The 16,659-nt window shown below is 36.6% G+C and overlaps 1 protein-coding gene across 4 annotated transcripts in view; it reads right to left on the bottom strand.

Moving 5' to 3' along the window:
- Positions 1-1,229: 1,229 nt before the first annotated feature.
- The window catches only part of SEL1L (SEL1L adaptor subunit of ERAD E3 ubiquitin ligase), a 36,354-nt gene continuing 20,924 nt past the window's right edge, over positions 1,230-16,659 (bottom strand). Inside the window, exons 13-21 of one of the 4 annotated variants that reach the window (XM_015631001.2) lie at positions 16,302-16,379; positions 15,092-15,154; positions 14,231-14,318; positions 13,833-13,981; positions 13,102-13,267; positions 11,565-11,639; positions 9,881-10,053; positions 6,406-6,534; positions 1,230-5,154 (exon numbers count right to left, since the gene is read on the bottom strand). In XM_015631001.2, the coding sequence (XP_015486487.1) occupies positions 4,951-5,154; positions 6,406-6,534; positions 9,881-10,053; positions 11,565-11,639; positions 13,102-13,267; positions 13,833-13,981; positions 14,231-14,318; positions 15,092-15,154; positions 16,302-16,379 (1,125 nt within the window). In that variant the 3' untranslated portion in view covers positions 1,230-4,950. Of the gene's footprint in view, positions 5,155-6,405; positions 6,535-9,880; positions 10,054-11,564; positions 11,640-12,390; positions 12,435-13,101; positions 13,268-13,832; positions 13,982-14,230; positions 14,319-15,058; positions 15,155-16,301; positions 16,380-16,659 lie in introns of those variants that run through there. The other 3 variants (XR_004497723.1, XR_004497724.1, XM_033514882.1) reach the window with 3 other exon arrangements.

Genomic DNA, 16,659 nt, shown 5'->3' on the forward strand with positions numbered 1-16,659 from the left:
AGGCTAAAGTGAATTTTTTTCTCAATTACTCTTTATAAAAAAACGGAATTAAAGTCATGATTCAGAAAATGCATTAAGACCATGGTAGTTTAGAGATGAGGAAAAACATTTTGTCATTATACCAAATAACACATTCTAATAAAACAGGTCTTGTAGGTTTAGAAACTATACTCTCTAATAATCTTTTAATTGGTTTCAGTCTCAAGACTAAAATACAGAGATTACAGAAATATACTAAACAAAATATACTAGTCTACAACAAACATTATCCTGGAGCTTTTTAAAGCAAACAAACAACAGAAATCTGTTGCTCCCCCACACTGCATCATGTATTTACCTGGTACTCAAGTCCCTCCACAAAACACAGCTCCACACTGACTATAAGCTACAAATTATTACTATTACTATAAATTATTATTATTATCATAAATTATTATTATTACTATATTGACCGTACCTCAAATGAGTATGTCAGCAGTCACATCTCAAACAATGGACTTTTTTGGAAGGTGAGGGATAACCTCACTAAGCTTGAGCTTTGTTAGTCCAACTCAAGCTGGTTTTAATACCTGCAGTTCTGTTTTTACCTGCAACAACTACTTTTGGCAGAAGGACACAACGTGGAAAGCCTCCAAATACTTCAGAAAACAACGTAACTTGGGCTGATGCTCAGAATCACTTGATGCCTTCCCTAGCCATTACTGCTCCCACACTGTTCTTCCTTTCATTCTCCCCAGTGAACAAGCACACTGGAAAGCCCATCAACTTAACAAATTTAACGAGGGAGGACTTGATCTCAAGAGGTGGAGCCTGAAGGGATGAATGGTCAAAAACAGCATGAAAAGCAAACAAATTTATCAGCCTGGAGTGGTCTCTCCCCCAGTATCTGTTCCAATTTGAGTGAATTATCCCTGTATCAGTATTGAAAATGCAGTAGTAATTCTAAAGTTACTGGTCACTACTCTTGAATCACTCAGCAGTTCTGTCTCTACCAGGCATGGTACAAATGCTATCTGTATACACTGTCACACACACACACTCACACAGAGGGCATGTTTATAGCATAACTGAAGACAAAATGCATAATGATCCATTCCCCCTTTCTTTGCCCTTCCTAAGGAATGGAAGTGAAAGTATGAGAATCTTTACAAGAAGGGATGCATTGAACAGTGGCACATACCAGTGCACGTGACTAGCAATTCACATCTTCTGTTATCATAACCACTGTGAACACTGAGGGTAACCACACAGGTGGTATCTTTATTTCACAAGATTAAAGATACAGTACAAAATGAATCTGTACATCTTTCTATTAACAGAATTTGTTTACACAATTATATTACATTTGACCAGCCTTTATACTGATTTTAAATACAAAATAAATTTACAAAACTCCTACAAGACCCCTTAAAGAACTGTAGCTGATAAAAACAAAGGGATGCCCCCAATAGTCCCTATTTGCCATATGCATTTGCAGTAGTTCAAATCAAACTAAATCTTTTCAGTTTAATATTCTCTGAAACAAAAATAGAATTTCAGTTCATTGTTGCCTATCTAAAAGGAAAGCAACTTGCGAAGGTGAGTGTAATCCCCTTTTATAGGCCAAAACTAGCATATAATAGGTGGAAATTAGATAATGCATAGTCTTAAAAAGTCCTTTCACAAGCCATAACCTAATGTTCTTCCCCCAAATGAAAACATTTGAGAGTTTTTGTTTCTTTTATTTTTTAATAAGAGTAGCTGACTTATGGAAGATGACTAAAAAGTGAGTAAAACTATCTCACAAAAGTCTCACGGGGATGTTTGTATCAAAGGCCTTATCTGCTGTTACACTGTCCCATCATGGACAATATAAAACAAGCAAATTATTTTAACAGCTCTGGGACAAGTTTCACCAGTGATGAACTAAAATCCTGTTTTCTCAACAGGTCAGTGTTTCCTTGAACTAGCAAGAACAGCTAATGTCTTTGATTAATAATCTGAGATGCAGAATAATGTATTTCTCTGTATTTTCCCACAGCTTTCCTACATATAAAAATCCCACCAATAACACTGCTCTGTAGTTCCATTTTCTGTGCAGGGAAAAAGAGCATGTGTCTATGAAGGTCAAACAGACAGGCTCTGGCCTATGTTATTACACACAAAGAGTACAACTTTTCCATTCAAACCATGCTGAACACACCCAAGAAGGCTTCTCTTAAATCAAATTTCCCTTCTAAAATACTCCTGCATATAAGCTGTAAGACAACCTGTGTGCTACTTAAAAGGGAAAAGTACTTCACTACAGTAAACTGAGCAACTCAGCTTCTTTAGGAAAAAGATGCTTGATTAACTGAGTACAAGGAACATATTGCTAGTAAGGGTTATATATACTTTTCTCAAAATGCAAGTTTCAGAACAGAGTAGTAAGGGATTGTCACAAAAACTGAAGTCATGGTGTAGATAACTGACTTAGAAAACGTATTCATTTCTTTAATCCCTGAGTTAACTTGCCATTATTTATGGTAAGTACCTTTTTTCTTCTACCACCACATTCAAATGAATGTCATCTGAAAAGTTAGTGGTAGTGATTTGGTGGAAGGGAAAAAAGCAGGAGAAAGACTTTCTTATTGCTCCTTCAAAAAGCATTTTTTTTAAATGCAGTAACTTGCTGATCTTCAATTGTTTTCTTCTGCTGATTTCTTGGATGTAAAAATGCATCAGATTCATTGAAAGTCATCTATAAGACTGTCACATAGCAGCAGTGATGAGAGATTCTCATGCAAGTAGAATAGAGCTTTTAGAATTTAGTTCTAATAGATCAACAACCAAAACATTTTAATAATGCAGTAACAAAGTTGTTAAATTGCCTACAAGACCAATACCAATGAACCAATGGTATTTAACTAAAGAACATTTTCCATATAATCTTTAATTTACTCATGCCAAGCTAAAAAAGAGTTATTAAGTGACAGTGGCAAAGTATTTCAAGAGGGAGTGTTCAGAAGTCGCAGCTATCTTAGAAATGCAGCTGGGGAATGCTGTACATATAAGACACATTTAAGTTCAATACTGTTTCATCTGCTAATGGACTGAACAAGACATTCCTCTACAACATGCTGTAACCCTCCACACTAAAAGATTTGTCTTCATATGACCAACATAAACATTATGAAGTAGTGAGAAGTTCCACCTATAATACTAGTACCTTTAATACTAGTTATCCATGACATTTCCATTTACAAAAGGATGGATTACGTATCTCCTATCCCAAACTAGAGATCTATCGTAAAATGATCTCTTCGCAAATGTACCAAGTATGAAACCATACCAAAAATCTCAATTCTAAATTAAGTGTATTGATACATTGTTGCCAATACACCAGAAAAACATTTGCATGAAAAGAAGCCCTTAACCCTTTAAACACAACATCTTTTGTCAGAAAGCAGCTAAAGCCTCCTCATTTGTATTCATTCAGCTTTATAACATTATATTCAGAGGGTTTAATGCTAGTACAGAAACCAATATTTAATTACCATTGGTAAATAAGAACAGACACTTCTGCATTTCGTGCTTCTAAACTATTCCCCCACTGCTTCCCACCCCCAGCCCTGGAAATTATAGTTCAATGAAAATCGTCACTCTAAGTGAAGATTCCTCTTGCAGTCTTAAATCATCAGTCCACAGGTCACATTCTTCACACTCATTAAAAGGCCTTTACACTGACCTGGTGGCATCAAGAAGCCACTAGTCTTCTTTCTCTTTGGATTTTCTTTTTAGAAGGGGTCCTCGAGATGGCACAGGCAGAGACATTACTGTGACTTTCCTCTATGCCAGGTGTAAGAGAGGTTGGCAACAGCCAGAGCACCCCTGTAGCTTTGGAGTAGCATCACTGGCATAAGCCCATGCCCTTTTGTAGGAAGTATGCATTTTTGTGGCTCTTTTTTGTAGATGCATTAAGCAGATGCATGCATGAGATACAGACATTTCTTTCTTGCCGTACAAATCACTAACAGGATTGTTGAAAATTAAACACAGAACTTCCAACTCTAAAAGCAATTCAGCTAACTCACTGAGATTTCTGGCTCTTTCTTCAGTGTGTGCAGTAATACTGGTGCTTTCTGAAATCTAGACTCAGCCTCTTAGTAAAGACAAATTAAAATTTAGGAACACTACCAATATGGTTTCATGTCATGAAGGCTTGCAAACTACACAGGCTCCTGAAAAATTTTAGAAGTATGTGAGATCTGGGCGCTGTGTGGACAGTTTTCAACTGACAAGCTTTACCTAATCTGTTCCACTCCACCTCACAGGCTACATACTGACTGCTGAGAACTGTGTAAGGGGAATGGAGGAAAACACCCAAATGAAGAATGGCATGTTTGCTGGCTTAGTTTTAGAGGGTTTATCAATAATCTGTGTTAAACCATCCAAGACAGCGTAAAAGATCGAAATGTAAGAAATCATAAAAAAAATAAGGACTATAGAAATACTTGGGATGCAGGTCAGAATTTAAGTTCCTAACAGCTCTAATCTTTTCAGAATTTGAATATAGTTCAGCTTCTTGGACTTAAATTTGCCATAAATTTATTATTATTATTTTAAAAAAGGGCAACTGCTATTAAGCAGGCAAAAAACTTCCACTGCTCGCCTTATGTCTCTCTGGAGATGAAAAGGACTCTGAATAAAGAGGAACTAGATACAGCAGGCAACATTTTTGTAGTAGCACTCTTGTGTTTCCATGAAAAAAGCCATAGTGTTATTCCATTGGCACTGAAATAACATTCAAATCAGTTTCAAAATAATTTTCTTATCCCTGAAAAAAAGGCATCATTCTAAGCAGCTTTCAAACTTTTTTTTTTAAACTTCTTTGTGCCTCTTTTGGGGAGGGACTGTTGATCCAAAGTCCTAATTCACAATGAAAATTGTTCCTTTTGGAAAAATCCAGTTCTTTCACTGAGGCTCTTGTTGCTATTGTGGTGGTTGATGCTCTGGGGGCGGTTCTTGTTGAGGCACAGCTGGCCGCAGTCCTGCTGGTCTGGGAATTGCTTGGTGTTGCCTTTGTCTGTAAGCTATAATTGTTCCCAGGAGCAAGGCGATGATAGTCATAAGGTAGAGATCCCACTCAGGCCCCAGCAGCTGGTCCATATCAATATGTGAGAATACCTCTCTTATCTAAGAAAGAAAAAGTCCACATCATGTGAAAGAATACAAATGGTAAATTACTTTGATTTTAAATTTGACTTGTAACTGTTTTCATGTACAAGTACCAGTTTTAAAATTTAGTGTCTCTTCCTCTCTGAAAAATAGTATCACATCAGTGACATTCTTAGTTTCCAGGAACTAAAATACCATTAATACTAAGAGCCATGCTATATAGAATGAGGTACTCTATTTTCTATTTTAGAGATGAAAGTTCTATGAGAACTTAGAGATGAAAGAACTATGGAGTTTTGTGGCTTTCCCATGAATGACAGAGCATCAAGCCTCAGGACACGTGTGCAGTACAACGCTGAGATTTGTGCGGGTAATGGACAGGGAAATTAAAGTGACTTACTTTTAGTTTTGATTGAAGTATCTTTTTGTAAGACTCCATTTGCATAAGGATTAGCCAACACACACTTTTATGCTTCACTACTGTATCTGATGATACTACACAGTCACTGCTAATTTAAATCTGAGCAGCAGACTTTTATCTAAGAAAAGCTGTGTTCTGCATACTACCTTTTGTGAGTGCTATGTGGGTATTTACCCAATTGACTTAGAGTGTTTTGACTATCCTCAGCCTCAAGGTTACTATAATTTGTCCAAGTTTGCTAACTGCCTGAAACTGCATTTGCTCTAAGTGGTAATAACTTCCATACCATTTTAATTTATTAACTAATCCAAAAAGGCAGTAAGATGTCAGAAACTGAGAAATATCGGAAAGACTTCACTTTAATTCCGGACAATTTTTTTTCCACAGCCATCACCCAGTAGGAACCTAAACTATCTAATACAAATACATTTTTCCCCCCACAGAGATCAAACACAACTCTAATGGGGTTGTTACAGCTGAATATAAAATAGCAGGAGAATTAGAGATATAATTTTTTTCCCCTGAGCAATTATATCAGTTAAATCTGCTTCATTCTGATAGCAGATGGTCATGGATTAGAACAGTCAAACAGTTCTGAGAAATTCTCTTCAAGGGAAGAACAACACAGAAGAGCACTGCCTGTGCACATTTCAGTTTCAGAGTTGCACAAATAGGAAACAGGAATGAAAACTTCAGTGACTTTCTTAATATGCAACGGTAGAACACAAATCTATCCTAAGTTTGCACAAGGCTCAAGCAATACTTCTACTCAAGTAGGATTACAAGCTGAGCTTCTTTTAAAAATGGAAAACACATTTGCTGTTTTCTTTTAATTCTGCATTACTTACATTGATTTCTCGTATGTACTGCAAGGAATAAATCACTCCAAGCTTGCAAAGTGCTAGGAAGACTGGAACCTGGGCATCTGGGCTTGCTTCTGCTGCCATGTCATAGAATCGTTTTGCAAGATGAATATCCTGCAGTTAAGAAAACACAAAGCTTAGTTTTGAAGAACTTGCAAAAAGAAACCATAGTTTGTTTTCTTTTCCTGAGATATGTTCACCTTTGAATAAACAAGTAAATGGAAGCTTCAATTTGAGGATGAAGCTATTTTAACTGATGCTAGACTTGAAGTTCATGAACAGGTTAGCAATAACATATTCAACCTATTCAATGTAAACCAAGGCATGTATTTCAGAAACTCTAGTACTCCAGCATCTCCAACACAAGCAACATAAAAGACTAAGAAAACCCAAGTTTCAGAGGAATATGCAGCAGCATTTCCTCTCAGTTACACTAAAGTATGCCTGCTGCATAGTGCAGCTTCTAATAATTTCTGCACATATAAACAAATAAGATTTTACTACTTGTCCAATATGCACATAACTGGCATTAGTGAGAGCAGCCTGGCAAAAGTATGAGCATGAAGAGCAATTTAAGGAAGAGCTTAAATTAGTGCTTTCTTTGGTGGCAGTTGAAACAAGGTGGTGACTGTAAGAACTGAGTGTACATGTACTAAATAGTGTAAGTTTTGTTTTTTGTTCAGTGTTTTTTTCAGCTCTGCTTCAGATACATACTGTGCAATGTTAGGATATTTGGATATAAACTGGCTATGTTTACCCAACAATGTGAAGAATAGGCTCATCTAAGACTTGCCTCTGAAAATGTTCCAAATTGGGCACTTAAAATAACAGAAATCTCCAGGACTTCATGCCACATGCTCATCTGATAGTTTCCTGATGGTTAATACCATAAAGGTTTTTTCATTGATACAGCAAAGCTTAGTTCTATAACACTTGTGGAAATAACAGTATGAAAGTTGACAAATGAATGAGATGTAGTAGCTCACATTTTAGTATTTTAATTTAATAGAACAAATCTTAGTACTCATTGAGGCTAGAAAGTTTATCTTTTGTGTAACTATTTAAAAGTGTTTCCTTACCTCCTCTGCACTGTGCTAGTGTTGGTTTAAAAGGAGATCCTAAATAATGACGTATTTTCATTTCTAATTAGCAAGCACTTCATTCTGCTTATATATACTTTACTCTTACTTGACAGAAAAGTGCAAAGCATAAGAGTCTGGGCTATAACACACAAATAGCACTGAAATACCACACCAAATTTTGAAGATGATACTGTAATAAAATTAACTCATTCTTCATTTTGAGCAGTTTATGGAAACCATCTTCATTCTGACATGTATCCTCAGGGACTGACAGCATTAAATCTATGAAAAGTGTCTAAGTGTACATGTGTACACTTAGATTTGTGAAAGGGATTAGTATTTGGCATTGGTCTGAGTTTGAAAACCATCTTGGTACAGGAAGCATAGCATAAAATTCTATATGTAAGAAAAAGACTATTTATTCAATAATTAAAGTGAGAATAAGGCAAAAGCTGTTTGGTGGGGAAAAAAAAAATGCCCATATTAAGAAATACCACATTTATCCAGAACAAACAGTGAGCTGAACTGAAGTTGTGCAGGCCCCCTTATTGGAACACTCTCCCTGGCTCTGGAGTGTTTGCAATCTCCATGACAAGGTGAGGAAAGATTTAAAGTACATGTCCCTTTCTTCAAACACTAGCCCCCCAATTTTGTTACATACTACAGTACTACTACAGTTTATATATCCCATCCAGAAGCCCCTAGTGGAAGAACAGACTTCAGTGGTAGACATCCTACTACACCAGGAAATATGACTTCAACTGTCAGTCATTTTCAGAGGTGCTCAAAATTAAGCAATTTCCATTCTGTGAAAGCCAAATATTCTGCTTCATGCAAAACTCAGTCTTAGCCTTTTTTAGAATATCTTGGCCCAGTATGTAGCCTTATCTAATTTGTCCTAAATCTCCATCTTCTCATCTTAGGGTTGTAAAGTTTTAGAACACAGAAAGCAGACATTACATATTCAGAATTACTAAGACTGGTTTTATACATGCAGTTTCCTTGCTTAGACATTCTCAGTGCTCCTTTCCTATATCTCTATCTCTGTTTCGCTTGCAATTTCACATTTCATTCCATGGTGGATCTGAATGAGAGAAAATATTATTCCTCTGCATAAAGCAAGACTACATATGCTCATCCTGAGTCTTTGTGCACTCATTTTGTCTCCCTGTGTGTAACCATCTCTGCTTCAGAATGAAGTACACTCCAAGCAAATGACAGCATTAGCAATCATTTTTCTCATCATGATGAACATGATGCAATAACTTTTTCAAACCTTTTCATTATTTGATCTACATTGTATTCAAAACAGAAGCAAAATAAAAAGGTCCAGGCCTGAAAGAATTTTTTTTGAAGAAAACCTCCAACTTCATATATGTTGCTTTGAGCTGCACACTTGTTTTCAAAAGTCAACTACTTTTGAGGGCTCAGTTACAAAGGGAAAACCATCCTAAAGTAACATTTGAAAAAAAACTTTAGAAAAAATGGTTTGCGTACTGTGTTGTCACTTCTGCATCTAGGTAATGCAGCATTTTTCAGATGTTGATTGCCTGATGCTGCCAAGTAACAACACTGACCTATGATCTGCTCTGCATTGTTCTTGTATTTTGTCAAGAAGCAAAAACTGGTATTTTAATAGACAAACAGAATAATGAAGATGTGCATATGTAGACAAAGAAAAGTTGAAGCTCACAGAAAATAAGAGTAAATGAAACCATTTCTTACAGTTTCAGGTCAAGTTATTAAATTCATACATTACACTAAGGTAGGCTGCTCAAAATTAGTATGCAATTGCCAGTTGCACTATTTTGGCACATACAGAAATCTGTTGTTCTGGATTCCATAAGAATTAACTCATGGACAGCAGCACACCACAGGCTTCCTAGAAGAACCAGATATACTGTCTTCTTTACATGATGTAGCTGGCCTAACTTGAAAAACCACAGTTGATTTGGCTGTGGTTATGCTTTCTTACCTTGTTTTCAATATGTCATTTTACAGGAAACAATTTAACCAGTGTTTCAGAGGACAAGAATAATCCTACACTAAAATACCATGAGCCTGGATCTGATTTGCATTCATATCACTACACTTCAATGTCTTGAAAGCATTACTGAATCGTATGGCACCCTTTTTGCCAATATTCACAATTTTGGGCAAATGTTTCTTCCCCGTCTATGCATCGTTACTTCACATAGTGAAGTGTGAAGTCAATATAGTTATCCACTGCCTATTGGTGAAGGTACTGGGAAACCAATTAACCAATTAATTCCAATTAAGTGGTTATATAGTACCCAAAGCTCAGTAGTATATGGACTTAATTGATTATTAGCAAATGTACCCTAACAAAGCAGACTCTCAGTCTACAGCTTACTCACCTGCTTGATGCCCAATCCCTTCTCATGCATGTAGCCCAGATTAAACATTGCTTGAGCACTATGCTGCTGCTCTGATGCCAGTCGATAATGAATAAATGCAGTTTCATAATCAACATCAGTACCAAACCCATAAAAGTGGTAATCTCCAAGTTTAATTCTTGCAACAGTATATCCTAAAAATCAATAAACAAACAAAAAAAGGAGGATAAAATAGCTAGGTAAAGAAACCCTTTTTGGCTTCCTATGAAGAGGTACTAGGAGTGTTAGTATTACTTTTCACAGCTTGTACACACTTTTAATCTTTCACCACCCCTTACATAAACAGCTTTTATTTTTTACATTTGATTAAGCTAACCAAAATACAACCAATTTCTATTTGCAGTTAAGACCTTTTCCTAGTAATCCTACCACCATTTTTATTGCTATGAAGTGGTATCAACTTAAAACCTGACATTATTGAAAAAAAATTCATTTGCTATATGGCCTTTAAAGGATTCAACTTTTTTTTAAAAGCAGTAACACTGGAAGCTTGAAAAATAGTGTCTCATCATCCATGTTATCATCTCAATTTCTTAAGTTTCAACTGAAAGCCTTGCAAGTCTGAATTTGCATAGTACTCTTACTCTAAAGTCAAAAACTAGTAGATGGATACTAGTGTAGATACATCCATTTGGAAGTCAAATACCTAAAGATACTTCATCATTAAGTTCACTTTTTGCTTATGTTAGGGTAGGATTACAAGCACCAGAGCTTAAATTTGTGTTGTTTGGACATCAAGGCTGCATTCTTGATCACTGGACTCTGCCTACTTTGAATAGGAAATTGCATTTCTTATAAATGATGAAAAGTAACAAATTACTCTTAAGGATTTTGGATCAATTTTTTCAAGCAGATGTATTTTTAGAAGAGTCAGTGCACACATTGCTAATGTGGTTTAACACTGCTCTACAATTCCATATGAACTGTAAAAAGAAAGAAAAAAACAAAAAGAAACACACAATACATTTGTATTTTAGTCTTTTTAGTCTTCAGAATCACAGAAAGGCTCAGACCTGCAAGGATATTGCAATGACACTGCAATAGATAACAACAGAACAAAAAATGGCAACTACCCTACCTGGGATACAACTTCCGTTGAACAGTAGGAGGTAAACTTTTCCTCTTTACATGTTTCATAGCAAAACATATGAAATCAGAGATTAATGGCTCTACTAAATGTTAAGGAAACCTTCCTGTCTGACCATTTTGGAGGCACTCTGGCCTTCACACTCCCACCACTACAGACTGTTATGCAGGGACTGAAGCACCTTCCCCCTTCACAGTGGGTGGCTGCAAGGGCTGATGGGCGCTTGACTCCCGACTTGTGTCACTCTCACACAGCCAGACAAGCTTTCCTTACTAGTTTGACCCTCCAAGAGAGAGTCTCAGATGCCTTTATCTTTTAAACAATTTAATAATGGCACAGTAACACAAAAAATAGCCTGAGCTTGTATTTCCAAGGAGGAATCCCAAACAAAGGAATCCCTGGGCTTTTATACCCTCACTATCTGTCCATACTTAAGTCTGGGGTCCTTAACTCCTGCTGTGTCTCCTAACCTGGCTGGGCCACAGATCCCCATGCCTTTTGTTATGCAAAGGATCAACATAAAAATAAATTTATTGGAATTGTGAGGTACAGACATACCTTGAGAAGCTGCTCTATTCCAGTGAAGCAAAGCTCGAGGATAGGTTTCATTTTCTCCTACTATGCTAGCTTCTTCTAAAGAAGAAAATAATCCAGTTAAATAGAACCATGGTATATGCACAGACAACCACAAAAATCCCTCTGCTTATCTTCAGTCTGCTGAAGTTAAAAACTTGAAGCAATCTGCTATAGAACAAACAAGATTCAACCCATCTGAAACTTATAAAAAACCCTTTCATTTATATGGCCTTTCCATTTAACTGCCCACACAACAGAGCTAGGAACAAACTATGTAATTTCATCCTGAACTATGGCTTACCAAGCATCTCTCCCATTCCAGCTGTAGGAGATTCTGATGCATACTTGAGGAATGACAGAAAATGCAACTCTGAAGAGCACATAATTTGGACTTTGACAAACACAAAGTTGAAGTATAACCAGTTACAGTTTGACCATCTGAAACCCAGGTCTAGTCAGCTAAAACAAAGACTTAAACTCCTTAACCAGCCAGAGACTAGTCTATTACACAGCAGTGCTTCAGCTACTTCAGAAGTTGTTCACATCACAATTTGAAGGTTCATGAACTATCAGAGTTGGGACAATTCAAAGGATTTGTAACTTGAACTTCTAGTGTAATTCTGGTTTCAGCTGTACTATCCCACAGCTGACACAAAGATTTTCTGTATAAAACATATAAAGTAATTTTAAACCAATCTCCAGCTGAGATGCAGATATATCTGAGTAAAGACAATCAGAGCTTTAACTCAGGGAAAAAGGCTGTTTCTTTGCAAGCACACAGTTCCAGCCAAGGCTGTCATTACTGTACCTTATATAAAGGTGATTCACTCAGACACCTTTGAAAAACATTAACTGGAAATGAAGATGTTAGATTAGCCCATCAGCCATAAATAGGTGCTTTCAAAGCCAAGATATAAAGCTGGAAATGAGACCTAGATTTGGTATAGAGAAAGTTTAAAATACTGGGTTTTGCAGTTTCTAGAAAGCTTTGCCATTGTACTTCCATTGTCTCCCAATGACTTCCAGTAAATCCAAATTCTAGCCAGCTTGTTGTAGTAAGACACATGGGACAAGTTTTTTTTTTCAAATCTAAGAGAACTGGCTGCCCAGCTCCTTACCCCTGCTTCAAGAGTAGCATCAGTCAAGTCACACAAAGAAGAAGGTGCTGAGAAAATGAATCATAAGAAAAAGAACAAAGGACACAGACTTCTATGCATAGTACAGGTCAAAGGTAAACTTAATGCAATTCCTACTTTTACAATTGTGCTTAGGAAATCCAGGGAAGAGAATTTTTAGCACTGTGCAAGTTTCTAAAGGCTTTCTGCCTATGTCATTTTAAAATCCCTAAGTCAAAAACTAAATGTATTTTAACTTTCAGTGTACGAAGTGATCCTTGGAAGTGAAAATGAAAACTGATTACTTTCCAGTGTGAAGAGCAGGAAAGATGACAAGAGCATCATTAAAGTTTTAACATGCCACCTCCAGAAAAAACCTTTTCAGTACATATTTGGATTCTTACTCTGATCAAGAATGAAAGCAGCATTGCTTTGTGCAACTTCATAGCCTTGTTCTGCCAGAAGAAGATACTGAACCACAGCAGAATTTGAATCACCATCTTTATAGCTGTTGTAGGCAGTCATCAGTCTTTCAGACCAACGCCCCCGTTCACATACATTCTTAAACAACTGCAGAGAAAAAAGGAAGGGGGAGGTACTGATTGTCAGGAACTTCAAAAATTTAGTTTTTGCAAGAAGTAACACTTGAACATTCTGATGCCTGTTCAAAATATTTATATCTCACATGAAAAACATGACAAGCAAACTCCACTGCTTAAGACAGGCTTACTTTTAGATACAAGTTGCTAAGCAGATAGATGCTCAGTAACTTGTAAAATTCTTAGTAAGTAAAAATAGTAACTTTTAAGATTCAGATGCTTAGTCAGAATTATTTAGTATCTTAGATTTGTTAGGCTCAAATAGAGGTATAAAAGAAGAATTTGGTACTATTAAGTTACTGTTGCCTGCTTTGTATTGCATTCTTTGAAGTTAATAAAGGAAATACAAACCTGACATGACATAAAAGCAAAAGCTTTTTCTCACAAAATACAAACAAGTTTGTTAATATACCACTTTCCCTTTTAATAGCATTGACTCTGCAGTCACTGCTGGAAATGTCCTATACAGACTGATGTGATCATAGCCAATCTCTTGCAAATCAGTATTATTTATCTTCATAAATGGGTGACCTTACCTCAACAGCAGTATGACAGGACCGCATCACTCCAGTGCCAGTAGCATGCATCTGAGCCAGATTATAAAAAGCGAGAATGTGGCCACCCTGGGAGGCCAAGTTAAAATATTTCAAAGCTTGTTTATAGTCTTTCTTGACTCCAATGCCATCTAAAAGAAAGATTAAATCATTGCTATTCATTCCTCTTGAAAAGCAGTGTTGTATGAAATACACTACTTACTCTTTAAAATAACTCTAGAAAAGCACTGTGAAAACGTTAGGAAAAACCAGAATGAAATACGAGTTCAATGTAGTAAGCCCATCCTACATGCAGTGTAGGCAAACTTCTAATGCCACCTAGTGAACAATGACTGAAAGGGCAAGTGCTTAGACCTTCAAATGGTTTTGATGTCACTTACTGTAATACATGGAACCTAGTTGAAGCTGTCCATCAACCCATCCCTGTTCTGCAGCTTTCTGGAAATACTTCAGTGCTAGCTCATAGTTCTGCAGAAAGATTTGGTCCAGTCATTAGAGCCTTGCAACACACCAAAGTTTAAGAGAGAAAATGTGCATATGTGAAAGGACAGATCTGTTTTACAGAAAAATTATAGCAAGATTTTCCAGTGAAAGTATTCGTCTGTTCAAAAACTGGAACCAAAAAAAGGAAATAGACTACAATGATATTTAGCCTGTTATGACTCAGCTGCTATCTCAAAGCTGGCATCCACAAACAGCATTGATATGGACAGCTATGCTTAATAGAATGGAAGCTCTGTTCTGTTTCTAGAACACTTACTTATTTCCTCAACTTTGGTCTAATTCAACTTTTGAGTATCTGCGTAGCTAAATATAAAAGATTTGACAAGAAACCTTCCTGTGGGAAAAGCAAATGAACTAATTAAAAGTTTCAAAGTGTTCCTCCACTCCCACAAGAGACACAAAATGGGGACAGTTAGGATTTGTTTTATTTCACAAGAAAATTATAGACAAGCTCAAATCTCCTGCTAAAATGCACACTTCTATGCATTTCTAATAGCTTAAGTAACATTCTAAAACTTTTGAGAGGAAAATCTGGATGTTTCTTTCATAGCTGCCGCCTATGCACTAATTCCATAGTGCATTTTTTTACGTTACAGATTTCCTCAAGGAATTTTCAGTGTAACAGAAATCTTCACAATTAAGCCTTCTACAGCCCTCCAGAGGAAAAACAAAAATCTGGTGACAACAAAAAGTCACACAATCACCTATGATTAGAAAGACGACTGTCAAAAGCTTACCACTGGAACACCTCTTCCGTAGAGGTAAGCCATTCCTAATCCACTCTGTCCAACTGGATTACCCTGAAAACACAGAAAAACACTTCTGTAAAGAACGGCAAAACCTACACCTACATCTTTCTGGTACGTCTTTAACATCATTAAAACATACAGAGTACTCAAGAGAGATAATTTTTTTGCTCCTAGTAGTTAGTTATTTAGGGAGGAAACAGCATTTACACTAACTTTTATTCAGTAACTACACAGCTGATGAACAGGGAAAAAACTTTCAGTATTAGTTATAAAAGTCTCCTGTGCACTTTTACAAGTATGTAGGATGTTACAAGATGTAGAACCCATAACCCTACAAAGGTGGGACATTAATAGCTTACTTATCTTTAGTTTTTCCAACTTCAAAATGTTTTGGGTGCTACAGAAGCTGCCAAAAGAATTCCAGGAATTTTAAGAACCTGTGTTAAGAGTAGAATAGTGGCTGTCCTGTGGGCTACATTACTAACCACTGCCCCTGCAAAAGCAGGCATGACAGCACTCCTTTCAGTGCCAGGACAGGCAATAGGACACATTAGGAAGTTTCAGTGAATGCAGGGAATGAGCACACTGAGAAATCCTCACTTCAGCACTGATGTAGAACAGCATTCTGATTGTGGAATATAAGAACCATGGAGGCAGTTATCTTACAACAGTCCCTTCAGAACTTAATCAACTGTGTTTCACATGCTAAACACCTGGAGGACCTACAAATGCTTTAACTGTACAAACACTATCTTAAGGGATAGGTCAAAGACATAATAGAAGGGGTTAGCATGATCCAAAAAGCAAACAGTCCAATGAGATGAGAAGCATAAAACTGTTACATATTCACAAAACTAAAGCACTGTAAATTCCTGTGGCAAGACAACTTCAAATTAACAAACACTAGCACTTCATAGAATTGCAGACTATTTAGGTGGACAGTATTTCATATTGCTGAAATAGAGTTAGACTCTATTCGTGAGAGTTAGATTCCTTATGCTGAACAGAGCTTCATGAAGCACATGGCCAGAGCAGTTTTTGACATCTTAGGTAAGAAAGATTATGGGCTAATTAATCTGGGACAGAAACTGGGAGTAGGTGTATGCAAATGGAAGAGCACATGAAGCATTTGCAGAATTTCAGAGCTAATCAACTTCTTAGTGCATATGCTGTAGTTCCACCTTATGGATAATCATACCATATCAGCAGCTTTCTTGAAATACTGAAGGGCTGTTTCATTGCTCTGAGGCACAACATCACTTCCTTCTGAGTACATCTGAAAGAGAAAGCCATTACTGAAGAACAGCTAAAGCAGTCAGTTTATCAAGAAGACCATGAAGCATCTTCACACACTGAGAAGAAGTCTATTGTACTTAGATTATTCTGACTATTGCATTATTGAATAATCATTAACACTTGTCCGGAAGCAGAAAATACATCTCTCTGCTGTAAAATTCAGAGCCTTTAACTTTCTAATGGAAAATGAACTGCTCATAAAATTAAACATTTTTCATGACAATACCCTTCATTTTTAACTTCTACCAGTGTGCAGTGAA

This window comes from Parus major, chromosome 5, assembly GCF_001522545.3.
Source record: "Parus major isolate Abel chromosome 5, Parus_major1.1, whole genome shotgun sequence".
Lineage (NCBI taxonomy): Eukaryota > Metazoa > Chordata > Aves > Passeriformes > Paridae > Parus > Parus major.